This window comes from Acartia tonsa, chromosome 3, assembly GCF_053477335.1.
Source record: "Acartia tonsa isolate MP-2025a chromosome 3, ASM5347733v1, whole genome shotgun sequence".
NCBI classification, from domain to species: domain Eukaryota; kingdom Metazoa; phylum Arthropoda; class Copepoda; order Calanoida; family Acartiidae; genus Acartia; species Acartia tonsa.
Genome location: NC_137262.1, coordinates 27697707 through 27725525, shown reverse-complemented (window position 1 = coordinate 27725525; position 27819 = coordinate 27697707). Strand labels below are relative to the sequence as shown.

The following is a 27819-nucleotide window of genomic DNA, read 5'->3' as shown; positions in this document are numbered from 1 at the left end:
TGCTCTTGTAATGTGAACAAAATGGCGGCAAATTCAATTTTGATGCAGCTACACAAGAAAATAAAATCCAAGGAAAATAGAGATTCTATTGTCAAGGCTTTTAAGTAAGTAAAATAAACATAGATAGATAGTTATATCTGATTGATACTTCTGGGGATGGCTTATATAAACGCAGGGCTAGACCTATTTGATTGCTACAACTTTGTCTTGAAGTCCTGATTGTGCGTGGTGATGAGTTGCATCTGATTTTGGTGGAGGTTTTTCCCTTACTCTTACTATTAATGTAGTGCACCTGCCATAGCAGCATTTTGTACAATTTTCATAAGTCTTTAGTTATGAAGTGGTTTGGGTGCAGAGATTGGAACCCTTCACCTCCAAATTGACTTACATAAGGGAATACTTTTCCCTTAACAGGTGCAATTCATAAGCTTTCACATTTAATATATTTCTAACAACACAAATCGTTTGATCACTTGGTGGGACTGTCGGAAGTTAGATAAAGCAATTAGATTTATTTACAGGAAAGTTCTTGAATTGACTTTAAAAAAAATAACGTGTAAAGTAGCCAAGAAGCGAGGGGAGATTGAACTGTTAATCAAACTAGTATCCAAAGTTTTATAACCAATTTTTCTCGAAAACTTATCTCTTGCGATCCCTGAACTGATCTAATAATTCGATTTGTTTAGAGAATGTGACTTGAATGGTGATGGTAGACTTTCTGTAGATGAAATCTTCAAAATATTTCAGGTAAACACTAAGCAATTGCATGCTTTTGGAGACATAGGAAGAAATTGTTTTACAAAATAACTAATACAAAAAAACATTAATTTTAAATTGTATCTTAAAATTTTAAAACATTGTATGTTTAGGAATTCTAAGTCAATTATAAAAATAGATATTATGACAGGGAGAAAATTTTATGCTAATATGGACATCATTTATTGGCCTGTTTCAGTGCCCCATTAGGAAGGGAATTGATGGGGAAAATGGGGTGGATTAGGGGTTGCTATTTTAGCAAGCTTCAAGTTTCACTTTATTAAAGTACATACATGATTATCCAAGTATAATAAATCCATTATTAAATTTTCAAATGGTTTATATAAAAGTCGTCGTTGACATTTAACAAAAGCTAAAAGAAATTCTAAAGCTAAAAAACATGAAAAAAATTAATGTAAATATGTCATGCATAGAATTATATGGTCCGAAAAATATTTTGTCAAACATTATCATATTTTTAAACATTATATTTTCTCATGTTTTTTGTACAGTATAAATAATTTTGTAACTAGAAAGCTTAATGCAAAATAAATAAACATAATTATTTATTCTGAGATTAAATATTAGTTGAAAAGTTTGAACACTACATGTTTAAATCAACCAATCAAAATTTACCAAATGTACCAAAAGTCTTTGAGCCAAGGAATGTGAGAACATGTTTATAGGCAATTACACACAGTATAATTGCACAAATTAGACAAACAATTAATAGGGTTAGAGCTTTATATTTACATTTCCTTATTCGTTGGCTAAAACTTTGTTGACTTATATGAATTCTTTTTAGTTGTTTCATTGAGTTGAGTGTCAAAACATTTCAACCAGTAAGTGTAATCTACAAAAGGGGCTATTTTGTGTATTATAATTGGGGATACACATCAATTTGTCGGCCTTTGTCTTATCCCCTTAGATCCCAGGTAACTAACAAATTAAGTGAAAAAGAAAAGAAAATTTGTAAAAAGAAGTAGCTTCTATTAAAGTCTTTTGTTTTAGGATCATGAAGTACCAGTTACAATAGAAGAAATAAGGTAAGACAATATCTTTACTCCTTAGTGTAGATAGATACATGGATCGAGTGCAGTTCAAGGTTAAATGTCCCGGGATCGATTATCACGAAAAATCTATGATCTCGACAGGCTACTATCTGTCAAACGGCTGGACGTACATGGTATACCTACACATGGTAATATGCGGCACGAGAAGCCCTATACATAATATGGAATAGTCAAGATCCAATGATGCACAGGGAAAGCTTGACTGAAGAAAACAAACTTAAATAAGTTATTTTCGTGCATTTATGTGCGCTGCGAGATAACTGTATATTATTAAGTTATAGCTAAAACCGATTTATTGGTTAAGATTTTGTACAAACATAATATTTACGTTAAGCCGTTTGACCGCTAGTAGTCTTTAAAATTCATATATTATTTGAGATAATCGATACCAGAAACATTTTACCGTGAACTGCACTAGATCCAGATACATGCACTAGCTCAGATTCGGTCAAAACTGCAACACTTATAAAGTTGGAGATCTTTAACAACTTGATCCTTGCATGGGATAAATTACAAATCAACCAAATTACAAATTAAGATAGGAAAAGGAATTCATTTTTGTAATTAATTTAAGTGAGGATAATAGTTTGTACAATATTCCAGTGTGGCTTCGAACCCGATGAATATCCGCAGGATTAAAACCGGTTTTTAGTCATACAAAAATTATATCTAGCATAGTATTATATCCAGTTTTCTACTAAAATAAAAATCACAAAAGTACGACCAGTTTTTTTTAGCCTGGACCTTCGGCCCCTCAGGGCTAACAAGACTGGTTTTAATCTAATCATTTTAATCTGCGGATTACCTTTAAAAAGAGTGTACCAAACTTTTAAATTAGTCCACCTAAAGTACTGTTTTGAAAAAAGGATCTTAATTCTAATGTCTAGATACTCAAAATTGTGGGATAAGAAGGATTAAGCGTAAATGTCTCTAACATTGCAATTTTATGGGCCTTACAAGGCATTAAATATTTTCATAATTCTCAAATGTCTTCATAAAACTTTTTCCATTATGTTATTAGATTAGGGAAAGACAATAGCCGACAAATTGATGTACATCCCTAATTGTGATACACAGAAAAATTGCTCCTTCTGTAGATTATAATTATTGGTTGAACCGTTCGGACACTCAACTAAATAAACAAACCAATTACGATTCAATAAAATTCCCTAAGGTTGTTAAACTAACGAATAAGAAAACGGTATTATACGACTTGGGGGATTGGTGTTATAAATGTACCTCAAAGTCCCCTCCCTTCTTAAATTCAATACTTTCTACAATATTAGAAGGTTAACTCACAAACAAAAATATGAATTTCATATATGTTTATTCAGACATTACAAAGTGTTATAAACATGTTAGCCCTCTTCAAAAATCAATTGGCATTTTACATATCTATAAGAATATTTAAATTTGTTTTCGTCTTACATTGGTAATTTTTTTAAAATATTTGCAACAAGTTTTTTTTTATTTAACAAATATGAAAGATACATTTTTCATTTTTTTGAAATTTATATTGCCTAAAAAATAGCATTCTTTCGTGTATTTTTTAGTTCTTTATAGAAACACTAGAGGCTGCACCCCTAGAGGCCACTAAGAGTACTTAAGATAAGGCGCAGTCGACCTCCCACCCCCTATTTTCAATTTAAGTTTTAAAAATTTAAAATTTTTTGAGAGGGGCATCTTTATTGGGAGGGTGGAGATACCCTCCCCCGAAATAGATAAAAACCATTTCTAAGCCTATAAAAAGCTTCATTGTAAAGGATAACCATATCGGTTAAGTAGTTAGCGAGAACCTTCGCAACAGACAAAGAATGCTTGCTACTTTATAATATAGATTTATTTGAAAATATAAATTTTCTAATAGGAATATAATTCTTGTATAATGGTCAATAACTTATTTACAACTCTTTATATTGAGCCATTAATAGTTCTTAATATTTCTAAGAATTACAATATTTAATGTCTTCTTGAACTAATAATAATCCTAATACAAATTTTCTAAAAGAAATTGATAATCAAAATAATAACATGAACATTATATAACCAAATGCCTGCAAAATCCATTTAATATAATATGTATATCAAGTACTTGAATAAAAAACAAGGATAATTACATCTATAAGCAAAAAGATCATAAAATGGACAAACGGGAAAAGTAAGTTATATAGAAGATATTCAATAAGTATTACATAGAAAAGAAAAAATATACAAAAACTCAAAGTAAATCACGAAACCTTTCAAGCATTAGGTTTTTGTCTTTTAAAGAATGAACAACAGACAGACGGTCAAAACAATAGATAGGCTAGATGTGCATATATCCTAGGAATCCTCATTGAGATTTTAATCTGTCTGTCTTCAACAATAGCAGTCGAGAAAATCTTATTCCCTCCATAGCGTTACAGACTTACTAACTGACGGCACACAAATTATATAGTAGCTTCGCTACTAAAAAATGTAATGTAAGGTTTTGCAGGCAAGGCTGAGAAAGTATTGGATTTATGATAATGTATATTTTCAGTAATGTTCATAATGTTTATTGGATTTCTAGATATACCATAATATATATTATACAGGGAGTAAGGGACGGGACAATGGATCGAATATTCAATTCTCAAGAGTATCAGACTTTGGGTACTGAATTAAAAGGAATGTGCAAGAATTTAGCAATTTCTGACTGTGTTTGGGTACTAGCGCATCAAATGCCGCTAACTCGCTGAGTTAGTTTTGAACATAGCAGAATAGCAGAATAGCAAATTTGTTATGATATGGCTGGTTTTAAAAAAATATCATTCCCATATAAACAACCCCTTAAATAGTGGATGTAAATATTCTTTTATTCTCCCTGAGATAGTCATTTATTTCCCTGGTATCCGAATAGGCTATCAAAATATTTTGACCATAAACCTGTCGTTTTCTTAGGAAAAAGTAAGAATATTACTAGACCAAAAGTTATTGATAGCTCCCTACTAAATATTGAACATTTATATTCTACAGTAAAATTTTCTGTGTTCAGCTTTATGGTTGATAATACAGAACCTCCAAATAAAAATGAATTAACTCTACTAATTAATAGGATCAATATTTTATCTTTGTATATTCAGGGGCTTGAAAAAACGATCTTAAAGCTACCAAATGACAAATTTTGTAAACATTTACTTGAAGTTTATAGTAATGAAATTGAAGAAAACTGTTCACTATTTCCCAGTATTGAAACTTTTTTGTCTTATAATACTAATTTGGAACCGGACTTAATGTTAGAATGTTTATTAAATGAAATAAAAAATACATGTATATCTTTTCAGTCATTTTATGTTAAAACAACAAAGGAGGAAAAACACAATTTGTCTGATCAATTATCACATTTAAGAAGTATTGGTGATTTTAATTCTGTTAATTTTAAAGAAATAGAGGCAAAACTTTTGGAAATTGAACACAGGGAAAATCTAAGACTTTTGGAAAACACAAATTATTTTAACTTATTGAACCATGAGAAAAGCACTAGAAGCTTTTCTGAACTTTTGAAAAATAAGAACTCTCATGAATCTTTATCTTCAATTAAAGACTACTCAGGGAATATTATTCAAAATGATAATGAAAGACAAAATTTTATTGTTAATCATTTTAAACAACTTTTTAGCACGCCTGTTGAACCAGAAATTTCTTTTGAAGAATTTTTTGAAAGAAATGAAAATGATCCAATTTTTGACCCTTTTAAATTATCGCAAGAAGATAAAATAAAACTTGAGTCACCTATTCAAATGTCTGAACTGGAAACCGTGCTTAAAAATGCTAATTTAAATGCTGCTGTTGGTTTAGATGGCATACCTATGGCGTCAATTAAACATTTTTGGAAGGATTGCAAAGGATAGAATTTTTCTTGACTGTAGCAAGGGTGGGCTTGGCCTGCCTAACCCAAAAGAATTTCTCACTAGTCTTAAAGTTAGCATTTTTTTAAAAGGTCTTAAAGCAAATGATTCATGGGGTAAAGAATTAAGACAATTTCTTGCAGATCCTGAAAACCCATTATCTATACAAATCGATAAAATTATTCCAGAATCTAACCCAATTTTGTACAATCTAGTTAAAGCTTTTTTACGTTTTTGTGATTATTATTGGAAATTTAGTGGAAACATTCTCGCTGCCCAAGTTGTTAATAATCATTTATTCAAGGATAATCAAGGAAATATGATTAATAACAACTTCTTTACAATAAACTCATGGTTAAGGTATGGTAATGAACTAAAAAATCTTACCTTAAGTAATTTTATTTCAAACTTTGGCAATGTTTTAAATTATGATGAATTTTGCAGGAAATCTTCCTGTTATGTAACCCCAAATGAATTTCTAAGAATGAAACATAATCTAAGAGTATTTTTAAATAGGTGTAAAACGAAATTTTCTCAAAAATCTGCTTCAATATTGGTCTGTATTTCAAAGCCCAATTTGAGAGCAAAAGATTTTAGATACTTCTTAGATATATCCAAATCTATGTTAACAAATTGTCAACCCGTTAAAACTAGAAACATGTGGCTCAGTAATGAAATAGATATAAATAGAGAATCAAGGTTTATGTGCATGTGGAGATTATCCTATCTTCCCATGAACATAAGAGACTTTGCTTTTAAATTATGTAATAATCTTCTTCATTTTAATGCAAATTTATCAAAATTTAGTGACACTAGTCCAGCATGTACACAATGTACAATAGCTTTAAATCTTCCCACCCCTAGAGAAACTTCTTGTCATTTTTATCTGTATTGCTCATCAAATACAGAATTACTTTTAGAATATTTTAACACTTTTCTTTACCAATCTAATATAACATGGGTTGCCAATTTTGTTTTCTTGGGAGCACCGTCTAATATACCATTCTATAAAGCTATAATTAATTATCATTTCTTTCCCTGGTATCATTTCTTTCCCTGGTATCATTGCTTTCCCTGGTATCATTTATTTCCCTGGTATCATATCTTTCCCTGGTATCATTTTTTCCCCGGTATCATTCTATATTAATAATCTATATTTTAGGTATTGCTTTGAATAAATTAGGAATTGCTCGTGAATAAATGATGACCTATCGGTCCATCATTTATTCCCTCGGGTAAAAAATATTCATTCCTAAACAAAAAACTGGATAGGAATACCCCATTTCATAGACAAAAACTTTATTGTAATATTTGTGTAATAAACAATCTAAGAACCCTAATCTAACAACCTATATTTATTTCTTGTATATAGTGGCATTTAAAATCTAGGAATATGGGTTGGATGAGTTCCAGGGAGATTTTTCTAGTTATTAATTACATAATGGTTACGTCAGTCTGATATACTGGTTATCTAATTCTCAAATGAATGGTTTTTTTCTTGAAACCTTTTTCTTATTTTATAGTTTTCTAAATTTTATTAACACACCCTACCCTTTACAATTTCCTTAAAATTTTATGGATAAAACTGGACTTTATGGCCTTTTAGCGAAAACTCAAAAATTGAATTACTTGCCCATTGTCCCCTCCCTTACTCCCTGATATTATATGTATTTATGTTTTAACAAGCTTATAATTTATTTCAACACCACAGTAAATTGCAATTTTACACTGTTGGGTATAGTAAAGAAAAAAGGGATGTCTGTCTTTCTTTGTATTTGTACCGAAGTATCTCACTGCTGGACAGACATGGTTCTCCCTTACAGGAAAGCTTTTTTAAGGTCCAGAGATGGTTTTTAACTATTTTTACGGAGGGAAAGGGAATCGCCTCTGGAAAATGATACTTCCATTTTTTTCCAAGTGGAGGGTCTAATGATGCATTTCTCCCCATTCACCCAAGTACTACTAGAGTCCTAAATAAAGTTTAGGATATTCTAATAAAAAAAAATGATAAACCCGTACAAGTTACAACAATACCTTGGCGATTATGTCTAAAAGAACTAAAAAAAGACAAAAAGTTTTCAATGACATACTCTAGATATATAATAGTTTCAGTATGTCAATATACTAGCGTCTACTGCCTCTAGGGGCACTTAAGCTTATAGGGTTGGAGTTAGTCGACCCTCCACTTACAATTTCAGGTTTTTAAAGAAAATGAGCTATTTTTCTTTCGAGGGTGGAGATACCCTTAGACATATAAGAAGCTTCCCTGTTAACGAAAATCATTTTCAAATTTTGAGCTTCTGACATACTGCCTTTTACTAATATATAAGAATTTCAACATAAAGGATTTATTTATCAAGATATGTATAATACAAAATCTTTTTTTAAAATCAGACATGGAAATGGTTTCTGGCCAAGAGATAAATGTATTCTGTTTTTGCTGTTGGAATACTAAAGATGAGATTTAGATTTCATATTTATGCAGAGGCATAATCTATCAGGGATCTAAAGGGATAAGACAAAATTTTTGTACAACCTCTTTTTGTAGAATGCAATCATTGGTTGAAATGTTTGGACAATCAATCAAAATTCAGTAAAAGTCCCTAAAGTTGTTAATCCAACAAATAAGAAAACGTTATTATTAAACTTTGGGGAATAGAGTAATAAACAACCCAATTTCCCCTCCCTCCTTGATAATCTATGTTTATGTGAAGAATAAAATAGAAATATATTTCGTTTCTAGCTTTACTTAATTTAAAATAAAATGTAATGTTCACTATAAAGTAATTCATATTTTTTTGTATCAGGGCAATGAATAACATAAGATAATAACCATTCTAAATATATTTTTATTTTAATAGTTTTTTTTGTAGTGTAGAGTTGCAATTTTAAAAAATCCTCTGACTGACTAATCAGCATTTATTCTGTGTAGCCACGGAGAAAATATTACTTCTGTTATATGATTTTAAATTCAAAGAATATCTTCTAATATTAACTCTAATCCTATTATATAAAGTAGTTTCCATTAGTTATAATACAAAGTAATACAACTGAAAAAATTCTTTTTCATATACATTGCACATAAAAAATATACAAATACATATTTATGCATGAATATGACCATAATCTATACTATTTATTATTCTTTGCTGCAAATTTTACATGTATTGCATAGTCATTTTTCAGCAGTAGATACAAATCTGTAATAAATGCAGTCATTTTCCAATATATTTCTAGAATAAGGAAAAATACTCAACTAAGGATTTTTAAAAAGTGCTTGATAATTGTTTAGTTCTACATTTTCTTTAAAGTTTTCTTATTCGTTGGCTTAGCTTTTTTAGGAACTTATTGAATATTGATTTGTTGGTTTACTAAGTTGAGTGTTTCAACCTCTAATTGTAATCCATGGAAGGGATAATTTTGTGCATCATTATGTGGGATTTACATCAATTTATCGGCCATTGTCTTATCCCTTAGAGTCCTGACTTTAACACCAAAAAAATGTCTTTTCAACTGTAATTGATTACATTCTTTCAAATTATATGCACTAGTAAAAAGCATAATCAATTAAAATAATTGGAATATAAATTTATTAATTCCTAACAGGTTTATGTGTATTTTTGACACCATAAATTATTTGGATAGTCATAAATTACCACATTTGATTATATTAAGTAGTTGTTAAATTGGGGATATTTGGCTTACTTGGCTTTTGTGAATCCTTATTTAAAAGTAATAGGATCTGTGTTCGTGTGTATGTCTGTTTGTACTAAAGGATATACGAAACCCCTTCAATAGAAATCGCCCCTACAAAAAAGACCCTCCTCACACATTTTTTTAAAAACTAAAATTGAAAGTGGTTGTGTCGACTAAGTTCCTCCCCCCCCCCATACACTCCAAAAGCTGCCAGAATGTTTGATAAGGAATAATTTGGTTAACAGCCAAGGATAGGGATAAGGGGAATCAAATATCTTCTTTTTTGTCCAAACACCCGGTGTTTTAGGTTAAGTAATACCAAACAAACAACCAACCTTTTGATTGAACGACCTTTGTCAGGAAGTCCCGACTGTGCGTGGTAATGAGTTGCGCCAGTTTATTTGCCGAAACATTCCCCTTACTCTAACCATTCATAACGCTTTTAGTTATGACGCAGTGTTTTTACGAAATTCGAACATATCACCCCCCTGCCGATGAGCAGATGCGCTGCATGTTGAGCCGCGGTCACGGGTTTTCTAGAATTACCCTAAATAATTATCTATATTTTAGAGAAGTGGTGCTAGCTGCTGACAAAGACGGAACCGGTCAACTTACAATCCAGGTATAATAATTAACACAATTTTTAAAATGAATGCGGCTTCGATGTTGAGCGCCGAGCTTCTTGTTGAGCGCCGACCCTCATACCCTATTAACAAAATTATTACATTGTTTATTACTCTAGGTCAGGTTAGGTAAGTTAAGTCCTATTATAGGGTTAGGGCACTGCAGGTATTAGCCGCGTAGGATTTGCCCCCCTCCCCCCTCATAGAGGTTATGGAAATAATTATTTTTGTGAAATTTATTTTAAAAACAGGGAGGTTGGGTTTCAAAGTTCGAAATCTACTTTGTGGGAATGCTTAACTATGCCTTATATTTGCAAGCCTAGCTCCAAGAATAATATACCTGGGTCATACATCAAACTTTTTGTTAACTTTTTTTTTTGTTCCAGTACAAATATTTTGTCTAGAATTATTTTAGTATTCAGAATATGTAAAAATTGCTTTACTTTGCAGGCATTTAGTGATACACAAATTTAAATTTGTTTGCTTCGTTTAAAATAATAGTTATTTACGCATCGTATTATAGACAGCTTACCATGGATATAAGATTGAAAAACTACAAGATTTAATCAGTTTAGTGAGATCCGAGGACCGAAAATTATCTGTAATGCGTTGCTATACATGATTTTTCAGCGGATAATAATCGGTTTTGAAGCCATACTGGAAAACATATTTGTACTGTAGAATGAATTTATATATAGTTGCTCGATTACAAAAAAAAAATATTTTCAGTCCAAAACGTCCTCCCCCCAATTATCTACCTCGAAGGTATAATTTACATTGGGAGGGGGATAATAACCCACTGTAATTTTTTTGTGCGGAGGTGTGGGTGGGGTGGGGTGAGGGGATAAACCCCACATTTTTAAAATGTAAAATGTTTTTCTCGTATTCATTCGAATCCGGTGGATAGGAACCGGTTCTTATCCACACGAAAAAACTATGTCCTGCATCGTATTATATCCAGCTTTCAACGAATATAAAAATGTACAATCATAAGATTAATACCTCGGGGCTAAAAAAAACTGGTTTTAATCTTATAATTGTACATTCTATATCCTCGGAAAGCTGTTTATAATACGATGCGAGAAATAACTATTATTACTTAACAAATTTACCAATCGCTCTAATACTGGCATCAAATATTCTAAACCAACAAAAAAAGAAAACTTAAGAAAAAAGTATAAAGACCTAGCAACACTTTGTTCTTTATTTGTAAAATAAATGTGAAGATTTAATTTTCCATCTCAGTGTTTACTGCTGAACATTTATTTAAATTGTTTTTACTCCAACCTTTCAGCTGGAATTAATGTAAAACAAGGATGACAACATCCATAAAGCGAAGCTCTGAAACGGTAGGACAAACGATAATTATCACTTGTAAAGTGTCAGAACTGAATAAGCAGAATAAAATGAATGTATAAGTATAAACATATTTGTAAGTAAATCTGTTGCAAAACTGCTAAATTACATGAAACTGTGTAAGGACATACATACATTTATAGGACTTGATTATGGAGATGCTTCGCTTATAACAGGTTACCTTGTTGTAATAGGAATCAGTGTGTCAAAAATTATATGAAAAGAATAAATATGTCACTTAAAAAATGTTGTTAAAAAGTTAAAGCAACATATTTAAAGTGGACGGACGGACTTTCTGGTAACGATCATAGAGTTGCTACGATTCCTATATCGTATGTAACTGTTATAGGAATCATGATACAAAGATTTAAATCGATAGGACAATTCTAACTTGTCTAAATTAACGAAACGAGCAAACTTTTACGGACGGACGGACGGCTTTTTAAAAATATAATCGCTGCTCCAATGGAGGAACAAAAATTTAAAGAAGCGAAAGAACTGCCAATGAATTATAAGCATCAAACCGTTATCCGTAGCAGGGGCGTCCAAGCTTTTTTATTTGGGGGGGGGGGATTTTTACCCCGGGGGTAAAATTTGCTTGGGGAGGGTAATTACCCCCCCTGAAATCTGTTAGCAGGGGTAAATTTTGTTCCCCCCCCAAAAAAAAAGTTACCCCAGGGGTAAAAAAAAATTTTTAGGGGGGGGGGGGTAATTTAATAATATAAAAAGGTACCTTCCTAATAATAAAATACTGTTAAATATTTAGTAATAAAAATGAGCGAAATTTTTTTTGTCAGGGATTTTGTATTTTTTGGGGGGGGGTATTTACACCCCCAAAATTGTTTAGGGGTGTAAATATCCCCTCTTAAATGGTTGGGGTAAATATAAAATGGGGGGGGGGTAATATAAAAAATATTTTGGAGGTGCCTACAGCACCCCCAAATTCGTTTAAGGGGGGTAATCACCCCTTCCCCCCCCCCCCTTGGACGTCCTTGATCCGTAGGCTGGATGACAGGCTTTAGACTGATATTCTATAGATATGAAACTCCAAAGGCAGCATGTATTGACATGATAACGACACCATTCTTATCAGTAGTGTGTGGCTTATTTTCTTAATGCTAGGATAGCGGCTACAGCTGTAGTTTGTGCTTCCTAATCAAAATGAGACATCTAACAGTTTCAAGGATATAACATTAAGCAGCTAGTTATTATCTCGTTTCGTGGCTGTTTAGCTAAAGACAGGCTCAACTGAAATATGTTGTTGGTGCGCTCAACATCCTCAACTAAAATAGGGCGCAGTTAATTTATGTAAATGATAAATGAAATCAACCAATAAATTTTGTTTAGAAACAGTTTGTCTAGCATCCAGCTGCTATTTACTTTGTCTGTCGGTCTGTCAGTCATGCTACAGATTATAGATATTAAAAAATCTTTTAAAAATACATGACAAAGGTTTCGTGATTTTTCTCCAATATATATTTTCTTTTTTAACAAATCACTGTGGGCTAGAATTGAATCAAGACAAAAGTAAGTGCCGAGCCCTGGGACCTATGTATGGTGAAAAAAGACATAAAACCATGATTATTCCAGGTAAAACCAAAATATTTCAGCGGGGGCTTTTTGAGAAAATTAGATTTGAAAATTTCAAGTTAAATTTTCACCCGCTAGGAGTTGCCGCATAATCATGACAAGAAAAGCAAATATTATTTAACAACTTTGCTCTTATGAAGTCCTTCTTAAAACCTCTCTATGTATGATTTATTTTAGGCTGAATTTTCGTGACCTTTGCAAAGCAAGTGATAAAAATGGCCATTTATAAACTCCCTTCAGGAGTGGTTTTATGAAGAACTTTATAAAAGCAAAGTTGTTCAAAATCTAAAATAGATAATATTTGCTTTTCTTGTCATGATTATGCAGCATCTCCTAGGGGGTGAAAATTAAACTTGAAATTTTCAAATCTAATTTTCTCAAAAAGCCCCCGCTGAAATATTTTGGTTTTACCTGGAATCATCATAGTTTTATGTCTATTTTCACCATACATAGGTCCCAGGGCTCGGCACTTACTTTTGTCTTGATTCAATTCTAGCCCACAGTGCAAATGCTCTTTTAATCTCATTGTCTGTATTCTCATTCATGATTTTTAGTGTGATTCGCTAATTATTATTGTTGTCATAATATTTTCTTTTTTAACAAATGCTCTTTTAATCTCATTGTCTGTATTCTCATCAATGATTTTTAGTGTTTCGCTACTTATTGCTGTTGTCGTCCTTGCTTTTTTTTCATTTTGTGGAATTGTGTTCACCTGTCTCAACCATGACAAGAGGTTAAGACACACCCCCCGTTTGAAAGTCAAATTAACTTCCTTAACGAGATTCAAGGTTTTTTGCGCTGAGCACTAGCAACATTTCTCACTAAACTCAACTCACCATAATCACATGAGAATGGCCACATCCCGAAAAACATGACAATTTTTGCTCCTAACTAAATGAAACCCCGTGAAATGTATACACAATATTATACTCCTCACTAGGACTCATAATACCTCACATTTTAGGATAGAAGGATGGGGATTGGTTTGTACCATACAATATTCCAGGCACATGACACTCACAAGATCACATACACAAATCCTAAAATGGATAATCCTATTAATCATGATGTTGTAAATATAACAACTTATACTAAATAATAATCATTTCATAATCAATAGGTAATAAATCATTATTAATAAATCAATAAGTACCTACGAAATCAGGTTGAAATGTAAACAAATAATGGTAAAATATAAAACGAAATAAATCTTAGACAAGAAAATTAAGATTTATAGGTACTTAAAACTAAATTTGTTAAGCATCAAAAAGAGTAGTAAGAAAAAATATTTCAAAATCCTTGGGCAGAAAGTTTTTCAAACTTAATGAATAAGAACTGTAACTATCTTAATCAACAATAAAACTTTTCAATACTTAGATAATAGCAAAATAATAATAATATTTTTGTTAGAATTTTCATCAAAATTATGAAAAAAAAATACCAATTTTTCTTTGTAAAAGAAATATGAGACTTTAAATATGAATTTTCAATCATTCCTTGATCTGAATAAAAATGTTTTACTTGATTGAAATTCATATGTAATTTAAAAAAATCTGCTAAAAAAATACTTGATTTTTTTCTTAGAATAAATATCGAATCACGCAACCTCGACACATTTATTCCTTTTTGGTAAACTTTTCAGGTAAGTTTTATAATGAATTGTACTTTTGAAAAGAAATTAAACTCAATAAAATTAAATTTGAGCATATGAAACAGAATAAAAATTAATCGCATTTCGCTTGATTCTTATTTTAGGCATAAAAATAGGCATATGAAAATGTGGCTTTTTTTTACTAAAAAAAATCTTAGTTTCCATAAAATAAGAATCAATTATTAATCATAATTTTTTTTAACCGCTTTTATTTTAATATCTGCGATAAAAATGAAGGAAAGGTTAATTTAAAATATGCATAGTTTATCTTAAATTAATTCTGTGATATTCATATAAATAATAATCAATATTTTAATAATATCATACATCGTGTTCATTATTATAAATGCTTATCTCATAGAAAATAGAGTTTACATTTTTAAACATGAACCAAAATATATGTACCTAGGAAATAATTGCTATAAAATACTTTCTCAAGGTTTAAAATTGTCCGAAATCGCTAGGTACGTATATTACTACGAATCTCTGCTCTCGGAATGAAGAAGAAAAAAATCTTTACGCGTGGATTATTTGGAATCCTTGCCTCCGGAGTGAAAGAAAAACTTTTATTTGCTTACAAATTTAAACAAATATCTTGATTTTTTGCGATAATCTTTTAAAATAATAATAAGAAATATTTTAAACATTATCATAATAATTTTACATGTTGTGTTCTTTACTTTAATGCATTATCTCATATGAGAATCTGAGAATAACATTTTTAAGCAACCGTGAACCATGAAAAAATACCTCGAAAAATAATTTTAAAAAAATCTATTTTTCTCAATCTAAAAAATCTGCAAAAATCATTTGGTAGTTAACCCATTAGTGCCGAACCGGGCATCAAAACCCGGTTCCGAAAAATGGAAAAAAAACCGGTTTCCGGCTTCATAATTGCATCATTCTCAGAATGAATCCCCCCTCTACTACCCTGACTTTCATTTCCCCCTGGAGCAGGCAGTTTAGCTTACTTCCGTTTGCTGGTATAGCTCAACAAAATTTGAAAATCATGAAAATTCAAAATACCTCTCTAACTTTTTTGTTTTTATAGTAAAGTCGCTGATTTTTTTTGTGAAATCTAATGTTTATTGACAAGTACATCTATTTGTGAATTCGTTTTATTCAAATTATAATTTTTTATATGATTTTTTTATCGTTTTTTTACGCCCTATTATGACCCGGTTCGGCTTGGCCATAAATACCCGAAAATTTTAAAACCCGGCTCGGTTTCGGTTTTTATTACCCGGTTTTAACTTTTCAACCAATAAAAATAACAGTTTACGTCATTAGTAAGGGTTTGAGCCACCCTAATAACCCTAGTAATCTCTATAGGTGTCACCCAATAGTTTTATGCTCGTTTTCTGATATGTAACACCCAAATTTTATATGTTCTTTTTTTGTAGTGTGTGTCTTTTAAAACTTCGAGCAACGGGTTTTTTTACCCGAAAACGGCGGCACCTATAGCCGAAACACTAAATTTGAAATAAATCGCTTCGTATTATACTTGTAGCTCTTTAGATTACATGAGGTTGTGTAGTTTTCAATTACGGATCGTATCAAAGTTCTAAAAAGTGTTCATCTCACTTTTGGCGTTCAAAAATTACATTTTTCGATTTTTGGTCAAAATAACCGGGTTTATACAGGTCAACCGGGTTTTAAAACTGGGGGAAAGCACCAAAAACGGGTGTTAATGCCTGGTTGGTATTTATGGCCAAGCCGAACCGGGTTTTTTTGCAACTTTCCTGTGCACGCCACTAGAGCAAAACAAAAAAATACGAATTCCGTTTTGACCATTATAAAGCTTCCCTGAAACTTACAGCTCGATCGGCCCATAAAAGTGGCGCTCGGCACTAATGGGTTAATACACACAGACTTTTGCTTTTCAAAATCATACTTAAAGAAACGAAATCTTTTAAAATCTGCTTTAAAAGTCTAAACAATTTTGTAGAATTTTTGTGCTTAAATATGAACAATAAAATTAGTTGAATAATGAATACTTATTCTTTACAGAACCCTTTTAGGTTCCCTTCACAAGCTTAATATATAACTTGTGTTATTTTTTCTTTAAAAGATCATTTTCACACATAAATAGTTTATGTTGTAAATTAGATTTGTGGGGTTGGTAGACTTTCAATAACTTTCTGGCGGCAACACCCGCCATATTGCAGGCCCTTTACCCTGTGTCGGGCGGCCAGCTTGGCAGCAGCCAGGTCGATTCTTGATTCACAACAGCACCAACCTCATTATCAGAACCGGCTGCAACACAACCAATTTCAGCATCATCATTGTGAACGGCTACAGCCTCACCCGCCGTAGCAATGTTATCAACAGCTGCGGCAGTATCTTTAACATCAGAATTGACTGCAACACAAACAACAGCGTCAACTGCAGAAATAACAGGTTTCTCAACAACAGCATCACAAGCAGAACCAACAGGTTCATCATTAACAGCTACGGCAGAACCAACTGGTTCATTATCAACAGCTACGGCAGAACCAACCGGTTCATTATCAACAGCTACGGCAGAACCAACCGGTTCATTATCAACAGCTACGGCAGAACCAACCGGTTCATTATCAACAGCTACAGCAGAACCAACCGGTTCATTATCAACAGCTACGGCAGTACCAACCGGTTCATTATCAACAGCTACGGCAGTACCAACCGGTTCATTATCAACAGCTACGGCAGTACCAACCGGTTCATTATCAACAGCTACGCCAGTACCAACCGGTTCATTATCAACAGCTACGGCAGTACCAACCGGTTCATTATCAACAGCTACGGCAGTACCAACCGGTTCATTATCAACAGCTACGGCAGTACCAACCGGTTCATTATCAACAGCTACGGCAGTACCAACCGGTTCATTATCAACAGCTACGGCAGTTTTCACCGGCCACGCACTCTCATCCTGGCGCAACCAATCTGGACCCAATCTGTACCTGGATGACTCTGAGGACAAAAATTCAGGCAAGGCGCCTCCACTAACACTGACAGCTTTATACGCAGATTTCTGCTGACCAGCTCCACAGTCAGCACTTGTACAGATAAAACCACTTCCAAAAATGGTTCTCCACAACATAGACTGGCCCACTTTCTGGTAGGTTGACGGAAACACGTCAGGATGGGTATTTCCAATGATAATATCCAAGCCTCCACTAATATATGTGAATCTTTCTGGCGGCATCTTAAATATTTCGGCGGCGGTTTCCGGATGGACCGAGCGCATCTCGTTGCCACCTCCGAGGTTAGGCATAACAGCTGCCTCAAATTCTCTCAAATTACCATCCCTGTCCTTCAGATAGAACACCACATTGCGGCAGGATGATTCACTGCCGTCAGCTACAGAAATGTTTGTATATCTGCCAGTAGATTTCAGCTTCAACTTGCTGGACAACTTCTCAGACACAAGTGGTAGATTTGCACCAGAATCAAACATGACGGCGGCATGGCAGGCGCCGCCGCCAGGTGCTACAACTGGAACTATTTGCAGCAGGAAGGTACATGTGCTAGGCGCAGAACTTGATTTGTAGACTGTATTCACACTAGCACTAGCCTCATGCAACATACGACTATGATAACTGTCGCAATTATTGGTGCCACAGACACCAAGCTTATCCGATTTATTACAATTGTCAGCAGCATGACCATCACACAGGCAGAGTTCACACAACTTATTCTGCTGGACAACTTTTTTTCGGTCAACAACATCCATCTTCTTAAATGTGAGACAACGGTAAAAATAGGATGTTTATCATTGCAACTTTCAATAGGACATGCACTATTCCACTTGGAAGTTTTGTCCTTTCCAGCCCGTCCATTCTCATTGTCACTGCGGCCAGATACTTGCGCGGCGGCAGCTCTGTCACGGTTCCTCTTGCCGGCACCAGTGTCGTAGGACATATCACCAGCCAACATTGCTCCCCTTGTCCTCTCCAGAAGTTCTACAATCTTCTTGATGTTTGGCAGGTTCATGCTGCCTAGCTCCATCATAATTTTCTCTCTCAGGGCATCTGGACATTTGTCTTTGAAAATATGAATAAGAGTTAGGTGGTGGTAATCCTTAGCTTCAGAACCAACGATGGCTTCTACTTCCTGCATAGTGCTTTTGAAGGTAGCAATTGCACTAACCACGTCCACAGGTTTATCCACAGGTTTCATCTTGTTCAGCTTAGTTAAAATCTTCATGAACCGGCGGGTGTTTGATAAAAACATCTGATCCACAAACAACCATTGTTCATTATGATCTCTAATCGCTGACACTTGCTTGCGTAGCTCCGGGTTGGTTATCACCTTCTCCATACACAACATCAGACTTAACCTCTGGTCAGAAAATCCGTAACCAGCGCATAGATCTTTAAAGACCTGTTTAAAGTTGGAGTAATCCGTGTCAGTACCGTCAAAGGACGGCAACAAACTGTTGTCCCAGCGCCCATACTGCAGGTTGGAACTCCGAATATCCACGGCAGACATACTTCTGGAGAGTATGGCAGGTGTCCCACTCTCATCCAAGTTAGATGAACGACGTTCCATCTCTCTAAGCCTTCGGTACATATCACGTACTTCTTGGCGCAACTCCATGGAAATCTTGAGCACTCCCATATCCATCCTCACCTTCTCAATGACGTCGAGGTTCCTGGCGACAGTGCTCGACCTCGCGTCGTCTGAATCATTGTCAAGCCAGTGCAGAATTTTCGTACACTGCTCCAACGACGCATAAACTTTATCTGCAACAGTTTTCTGTTCACTAGCTTCATCCAAATCACGCTTGAACTCGCGCATCTCACTAGTCTCCACGGCAGATTTTAGACTTTTTATTAGGTCAGATTGGTCCTTGACCTCACTAAAAATGTCACGAATTGATTTTAAATTCACATTTTCACATGAACTAAAACTTTGGCAGGCTTTTAGATTTTCATAAAACACTTTTATCTGTTCATCAAACACTTCTAGCCTTTCACTGCCAATAGCGATAGCTCGCTCAATTTTCTGCTTTTTAGTGAGCACCATATTGATTCACTAGGTACTATTTCACAGAAAAATTGTCAATGTTTTTTGCATCAATAATCACTATATGCTATTGATCTCTTGAAGAATGCTAACGCCTATTCTTCAGATTCTTTGAAGAATGCTAATGCCTATTCTTCAGAACCATTTGAAATTGCTTGTGCAGCTCCTTCAAACATCAGGTTATTTGAAATTTGCTAATGCCTAAACTTCAAACTTCACTTCTTTGAAATTGTCTCAACCATGACACTTTGGTTGAGTGTGACTTCCGAATTAGCGGGAAGTTCTAGAGATCTTGTTGACGTGCACACAAACCCCCAATACCAGGAACCATCAAGTTTCAACAGCAGGTTTGATTATAGATTTATTGAGGCAACTATTTCAAAGTCCTGAAATTACAAAATCAATTAATACAAAATTCCAGTTTTTATAACCACGTAATCTTAATTGCTTTTTAAAATCATTTTTCTCTACGGTTAAGAATCTTTGGAAACTTTGGCTTTAAAGGAAAATTATTTGGTTTAATAAATCATTGTTAAATGCAAAAATAAAAGCACATAAAAAATTACTAAAACATAATAATTAATCATAATAAAGTTCCATGCTTAGCTGGCTAAAGCCTTTTAAACTAAATATAATCGTCCTATACACCATTCCATTTAAATAAAATTAACAAATTCTACCTGAAGTTCTTATGGTTTCAAGCCCCTGGTATACTAGGGTCGTTCACGCACTATGAGACCAATGATAGGCCCAATTTTGTTCTCCGAAATCTTCACACACTCACATATCAAAAAAAAGTAACGAACGTGGACGCATCAAAATATAAACAATCCATGCCGCGTCTCTTTAGAAAAGGAAAGTCAAACAAGACAACATTTGCGCTTAATTTGGGATAATGATAAGGAATTAATTTTGATCTTGATAAACACAAAGCTTCCTCGAAAAGAGGTTAAGACATCACCTTTCGTAGTAAATTATTAATGAGGTTCAACAGAATAAAATCATGCAACTTTTAGCTTTAAATCTGAAGCTTCTCGTTATGTGTGGTTAGCAAGTTCTGAAGTCGTATTTGTCTGATCAATTGATGTATCGTCAATTTATGTTGCTAATATGGACCTCATTTATTATTCAGTTCGTGCATTTAGTAAGAGGGCAGGGGACAACAAATCCCAAAAATTCAAAACGTTTAAATTGAAAAAGCTATTTTAGTTTATCAACCATCTTCAGTATTCTAAACAAACAAATAAAAAAATAACAGGATGTAAAATAGTCATATTTAAACTAAATAGCATGCATAAAAGTTTTAATAGGAATACAAACACATTTTTCACATAAAAAATGGCAAGCCCTGTAAATTCCTTTCAGACAAAGACCAAATTGTGTCCAAAATGATCCATGAGACGTCATAAAAATGAGAGAGGTGAGAGGATAAGTGGAAAAGAAAACCCCTAAACAAAGGTGGATAATCCCTTGTTTTTATGACGTCACATGGATAATTTTTTACACAATTTGGTCTTTGTCCCCTTTCAACTTCTACATAAGGAATAGTTATTTCTCGCATCGTGTTATAAACGGCTTTCCGCGGATAAAATACGATGCTAGACATAGTTTTTTCGTATGGATGAGAACCGTTTCCTATCCACCGGATTCGAATGAATACGAGAAAAGTTATATACCACATCGGGGCTAACAAGACTGGCTTAATCTTACAGTTTATTTCTTTAGTATCTTTGGAATACGATGATCTTTAATACGATGCTTTACATTTTTTTCAGTATGGCCGAGAACCGTTCCCAATCCAGTAGATATTAATCGGTTTTGAAGCCATGCTAGAAAAATTAATTAACTTATTGTTCTTGTTTAAAGTTGATTTCCTGTTAAATTGACGTATGAAAAATCCAATAGTTTGAACTATGTTTAGTTTTTAATGGCAATCTATTAATATACCAGTCATAATACACAATAAATGAAATACCATTATTATTCTTCTTTGTACAATTCATACTAATTTTAAAACCTTACTTTTTTTCGTTATTATTTGAAAGAAGGTGTATCAACTATTTTTTTTATAGCTAGCCGGTTCTTTTAGTAAGTAGTAGATGTAAAATTTTTCATAGAATTCAGATATGCAATCGGTTTTTTTGTAGACCTCTTATTTTTTAAGTAATTTAAGTTTAAAAAAAAAAAAATTAAGTCGATTTTAAGGTACTAAAATGCAACAAAAAAAAGAAAGAAAATGGTCATTATGAACAAAAATAGTAAGATCTTTAATTTGACACCTTACTTTTTCAATTCTGTCAGGTAATTATTGAAAAAATCGATTTTTTTAAACCCACGAGAATAAAAACTTTGAACTTAATTTTATTATTTCACAAATAAAAAAATATGGGTTCATATATACCATTAGAATCAGAAAAATATTACGAATCCATTGTAAGCAAAATTGAAAAAAAAAGTTTACAATATAGTATATAAACTACAATAAAAGGAATTATATGAAAATATCATATTATGTTGTACAGGCAACGTCTTAATTCTTCAATTGAGTATAAAAATGGGAAGGGGGTAAAGAGGGGGTAAAGAGGGGGTAAAAAAGGGAAAACAATAGTGTTGTCTGAACAAAAAAAATAATTGGCCATTTCTGTAATTTTTTAATTTTTTAATTTTTTTCAATTTTGCTTACAATGGATTCGTAATATTTTTCTGATTCTAATGGTATATATGAACCCATGTTTTTTATGTCTGTTTGAGAAAATATTTAGGTCTAAAGTTTTTATTATACCGAGGTTAAAAAAATAGATTTTTTCAATAATTACTCAACAGAATTTTAAAAGTAAGGTGTCAAATTAAAGATCTTACTATTTTTGTTCTTACTGACCATTTTCTTCTTTTATTTTGTTGCGTTTTAGTACCTTAAAACCGACTTAATTATTTTTTTTAAAAACTTAAATTACTTAAAAAATAAGAGGTCTACAAAAAAACCGATTGCATATTTGAATTCTATGAAAAATTTTACATCTACTACTTACTAAAAGAACCGGCTAGCTATAAAAAAAAAAGTTGATACAACTTCTTTCCAGATTTTTGACATTTCATTCTTTATCAAAAATATATTTATTAGGTTTAAAACAAAGTACATTATTTACATTTCCAAACATGAAAAATAAAAACAAGGATGAAAACGTCCAAAAAGGAAAACTCCAAAATCTGAAGGAAGGATATCAATTTGTAAGTCTAAACAAAATTTAACATAAATCTGTTCGAAAAGCTTAGGATCTGCTAGTTTGAACAAACCAATAAAAATCTAAAAAAAACGTTTCAATTTCTAACCAACGAATGAAAGAATATTCCCTCCCTCTACTGTTGTGTTGTACTTTGATGCTTGATGTTCAAAATCTAGCAAACACTTTTTCTAATTTTAGGAGTTCGCGAACAGTACCCTAGCCATGGAGACCGTGCAGGAAGGAAGGGGAGAGGGGAAAGGAGATACTAAATCTGAACTAAAGGTAAATAAATAAATACGTATATTGTGATCTGATGGATGGATTGAAAGATTCTTTCCCTAGGAAATATGTAGATTTATTTTATATGTTAATAAAAAAGATAGCTAGATATTAATTGTTCATTACATTTTGTATTTCAATCGTAGAACACATTCGCATATTTGTTAGAATATCTAATTTTCTTGTTTTATTCCTAGAGAGAAGATGCCAAACAAGTAGATGGAACAAAGTCTCCTCTACCAAGCAGGTATCAATTAGGTTTGCTGGGTACTGGGTAGCCATGCAGGGTTTGGACACCGCAGGTTTAGGCCCCGGAGTATTTGGCGCCTATGGAGGGGATAGGCATATAACAACACTACCCCAAAATTATACTTAATTATTAAGAAAATAAGGAGGGGGAGGGGTCAGTTTTCGATATCTTGAGTGAATACAACAATACGTCCAACTTGAATAGGAATTTCTAGATGTCGAACTATTTGCTAATGTTTAGTCACATGATTCATTCAAATAATACGAGCAACTAATTATTATATTTTAATCAAATTTTATTGAAGTAAAAGTCAGATATGAAAAGCAACAAATGTATTTACATAAAAAAAATACAGGTACAAAGTAATTATATATTAATATTACTGATGAATGACTGTAGCAGGTGGTTGGTGGTGGTTGTTTGCAGGAAAGGACAATAACAGTAGATATATGGTTGGGTTAGTAGAGTGTCAGCTCAGACAAGGCAGATCCTGTTGGCTTGGCTGAAGGTGACTAACTGAGTGGCCTCCACTGGGACAACTAAGCTTAAGAGTTCGGTGTTCATATGATGTAGGAATTCACCACAGATGAGAGAAGAAGTTGGAAAGGAAACCCCTAAAAAAAGATGGATATTAACGTATTTTTACGACGTCACAAATAACACTTTCTGCTGTCCCTTTATTTTTACAATGTTTAGAAAGGAGGGTGGAGGTGGGGGTGGAGGTCCTGGAAATCCTGGAGAGAAACATGACAAGGCAGAAATAATATTTAGAAAGGAAGGTGGAGGTGGGGGTGGAGGCCCTGGCAATCCTGGAGAGAAACTTGACAAGGCAGAAATAATATTTAGAAATAATATTTAGAAAGGAAGGTGGAGGTGGTGGTGGAGGCCCTGGCAATCCTGGAGAGAAACATGACAAGGCAGAAATGGCATTCAAACTTTTTGATAAGGTCACTTCTTTTAATCATCAATTATTAATAAAAAAAAACTGGTAAAATTTCGAATTGCCTACTAGTAATTTTTTGTTATTTAGATATATTATTTTATTATATACTATCTATGATACAAAGTAGAATGTCTGTGTGTCAGATCTCAGTAACCACTGAACTGATTAGAATCTACTCTTCAGGGAATATACCTACTGGTCCTGTGATGGTTTTAAGCTATTTTCTTGGGGGGGTGGGACACCCGCAACCCCCTCAAAAAAAACCTCAATTTCTTTTTGAAACCAAAATTAAAAAAGGGAGTAGTCGACTAACCCCCCCCCCCCCCAAAAAAAAATCCCTCTCCTTAAGTGTACCTAGGGGCCTAGCCGCTAGTACCATTATTTTTTTTAGTCTCTAGTAAAGGATCTCGCTAATAGCTGAAACTGTATAGTTCTTCTAAAAAAAACCTCCCCCCCCCCTTTTTCTTCTTTTCCTTTTCCTTTTAAAAACTGAAATTGTCCCAAGAGGCCTCTAGTGGCATAGCATCTAGTGACTAAATAAACAACAATAACAATTAATTTTTGTATTTAGGATAAAGATGGCTTCATAACAAAATCTGAGATGGTCAAATTGTCAAAAACACTGACTAAGGATCAAATAGATAAGGTACGAAGATCCGAGGAAGGGAAGAGACATTGGTCTGTGAATTATAGTCTAGTCCTCAAAGTTTTTATACTTGTTTGCTTAACAATTTTGGGGACTTTTATAGAATTTTTATTGGTTTGTTCATAAAGTTTCAAACGTTTCGACCACTAAGTTTAATCTACAGAAGGGGTAATTTTGGGTATCATCATTGAGGATGTACATCAATTCATCAACCATTGCTTTATTCCTGTAGATCCCTGAGAAGATCCACTAGATAATTGACATATAGTTAGTTATCAAATTTAAAATTATAAATATATTGTATAGAATAGAATGATACATAGGAGTGCAGAAGGGGGGGATGTCAACACCCCCTTTAAAATTTAAATAGAAGAGGCATGCCTTTCCCTTTTTTCACCACCTTAAGGTTGTACACCTCCCTGGTGAATCCCTGTGCACGCAACTTGATAGATAGAATAATATAGTTTAAACAGATTATTTACACAGATTTAGAGTACTCGAATAGTAGAAAATAGATAAAGAACATAGAGTGAGAGAGAAAGGGGGGGGGGGAAGGAGAGAGAAAGAGATAGATAGAAAATGAGAATGATAAGAAAAAGATATTATAATAAAAAAGAATTTTTTTTATAAAATTAAATTTTTCGATGCAGGATTAAAAGATAGAAATAAACAATGATACATTTTATGATTGCAGGCCTTCAAGAAGTTTGATAGCGACGGAGACGGTCGACTCAGCTATTCTGAATTCAAAAAGATGATGCATAAATAAATATTCTAGTATGGCTTCGAAACCGATTAATATCCGCAGGATTAGAATTGGTTCTTAAACATACTGAAAAATCATGTATAGCATCGTATTACAGACAATTTTCCAAGAATATTAAAATGAAAATAACAAAAGTTAATACCAGTTTTGTTAGCCAAGGCCTTCAGCCCCTCGGTGCTAATAAAAGTGGTTTTAATATTATAATATTTCCTTTCAATAATCCGTGGAATTTATGTCTAAAATACTATGCAAAACTTAACTATTTCATTTTACTTCATTTTACTTTATACAACTATTCTGAATTTAAATATGATGTATTATTATAGAAAATTAATCATTACTTAAATTTCCTAACACTAGATCTACGTTTATCATATCTGACTTTAAGTGAAGAGTATATTTTTATGAGTATATCATAAAGGAAGGTTCGTGGGTAGTAAAATTAAATGGGAAGGATAATTAAAATTACTTTTTTTGCAATTAATATTGTAAAAAGCCTCATATGAAACTTTCTGCATATGAACAACTTTGTTTTTATGCAAACAGCTAAGAAGTGGGTTTGAAGTTCTTTAGTGGAAAAAGAATTTGTGGATAATTTGTAGGCAATTTAGATTGCTAATATGACCTCATTTATTGGTCATTTCGTCAAGTAGGAGGGGAGGGGATGGGGGTAAAAGGGAAATTATTATTTTAGCAAGATGGGAAGTATTACTTTATTAGAGTGCATAAACATTTGGTGCAACATTCAAGTAATTATTTATAGATTAGTATTTTAAAGGAGTTACTTGAGTTTATAAAAGCATTTGATTAACTGTAGAAAACTACGATTCAAAGTTGAGATGGCGTTTTTTATTTAATCAAGCAAAGATTTTATAAAATGATCACTCTAAATAAAATACTTTACTTATTGAAGACAGTATGAATGTGGCCATTAAGTCTACAAAATGTTTGAAAGTCAAATAAAAAAAACACTTCACAGCATTTTTAAAAACAATCAATATACGTAATTAGACAATCTAAATTCTAATAAATATTCAAATAGTAAAATAAAATCTTTTGTTGAAATATAAGTGCTAATATTATTCAAAAAGTTTTTTGTTAAAAATATTCAAAGTAAACTTATTTCTTCATAATTCTTGTGTATTTCGTAATAAAATATGTAAATGCTTTAAAAGGGTACTTTCTGATTTTAAGATATTCAAGAAACCTAACAATAGCTAATTGCATTTGTTTCGTAATTTGAATAAAAATAACACTAACAGAACTAAAAAACCTTACTGATAGACAGAGCTCAACAAAATCTTCTTGTATAGGCCTAAAAATATTTTTTCCCGTATGGCTTCGAAACCGATTAACATCCGTTGGATTAGAGCAAGTTCTCAGCCATTCTTTAAAATCATGTATATTATTGTACTAAATATAAACAATTTTCTACTACTAGTAAAGTTAATACCAGTTTTGTTCATTTGGGCCTTCGGCTTCTAGGGACCAACACAACTGGAATTTAGCTTTTTCCTTTCACTAACCGCGGAAACCTGCTTCTAATACGATGCGATAAATCACTTACAAAATTGAATCCTACTTATAAGCAACGAATACTTTAACAAATATCTTAAAATCAACAAGTTCCCTATTAATTTCTATTATAATTGTAATTATAAATGTATGAAAAGTAATTGTATTGTATAAATTATAAATTATTGTTATATTTCTGTGTTATTATATTACATATTCAAATATAATATTAAAAGGAAAGGATAATGTTAATTGTTCTTGAATAAATATAATATGAACTAGAATATTACTTTTGCATAAGTAGCGCAATAATACCTGCCTTAAACTTTGAAACCCCTCATTTTACCTCGAAAAATTTTAAATATACATAATTAATTTAGGATATTTTATTTTTAGATTAAAGTCTTGGGATGGTTTATGACTATTTTTCTATCTATCCCTTTCCCTTGGAATATAAAGCCCTTAGATACTATGGGCACATCCTCAAGTCATAACATAATATAAAAAAGTAGTAAGGTTTCTTAGCTAAAGATTTCGATAACTACTGAACCAATTGAATTCTATTTTAT

At 32.7% G+C, this 27819-nt stretch overlaps 1 protein-coding gene across 1 annotated transcript; it reads left to right on the top strand.

Annotated features, from left to right (window-relative positions):
* On the top strand, positions 1-27481 carry LOC145313798 (uncharacterized). The gene is made up of 9 exons (XM_080153411.1): positions 1-104; positions 687-747; positions 1768-1802; positions 9965-10016; positions 23050-23133; positions 23328-23377; positions 24240-24327; positions 24895-24969; positions 25664-27481. Exons 1-9 carry the CDS (start codon positions 22-24, stop codon positions 25736-25738), a joined length of 603 nt encoding a protein of 200 aa, XP_080009537.1. The 5' UTR covers positions 1-21; the 3' UTR covers positions 25739-27481.
* Positions 27482-27819: the final 338 nt, after the last annotated feature.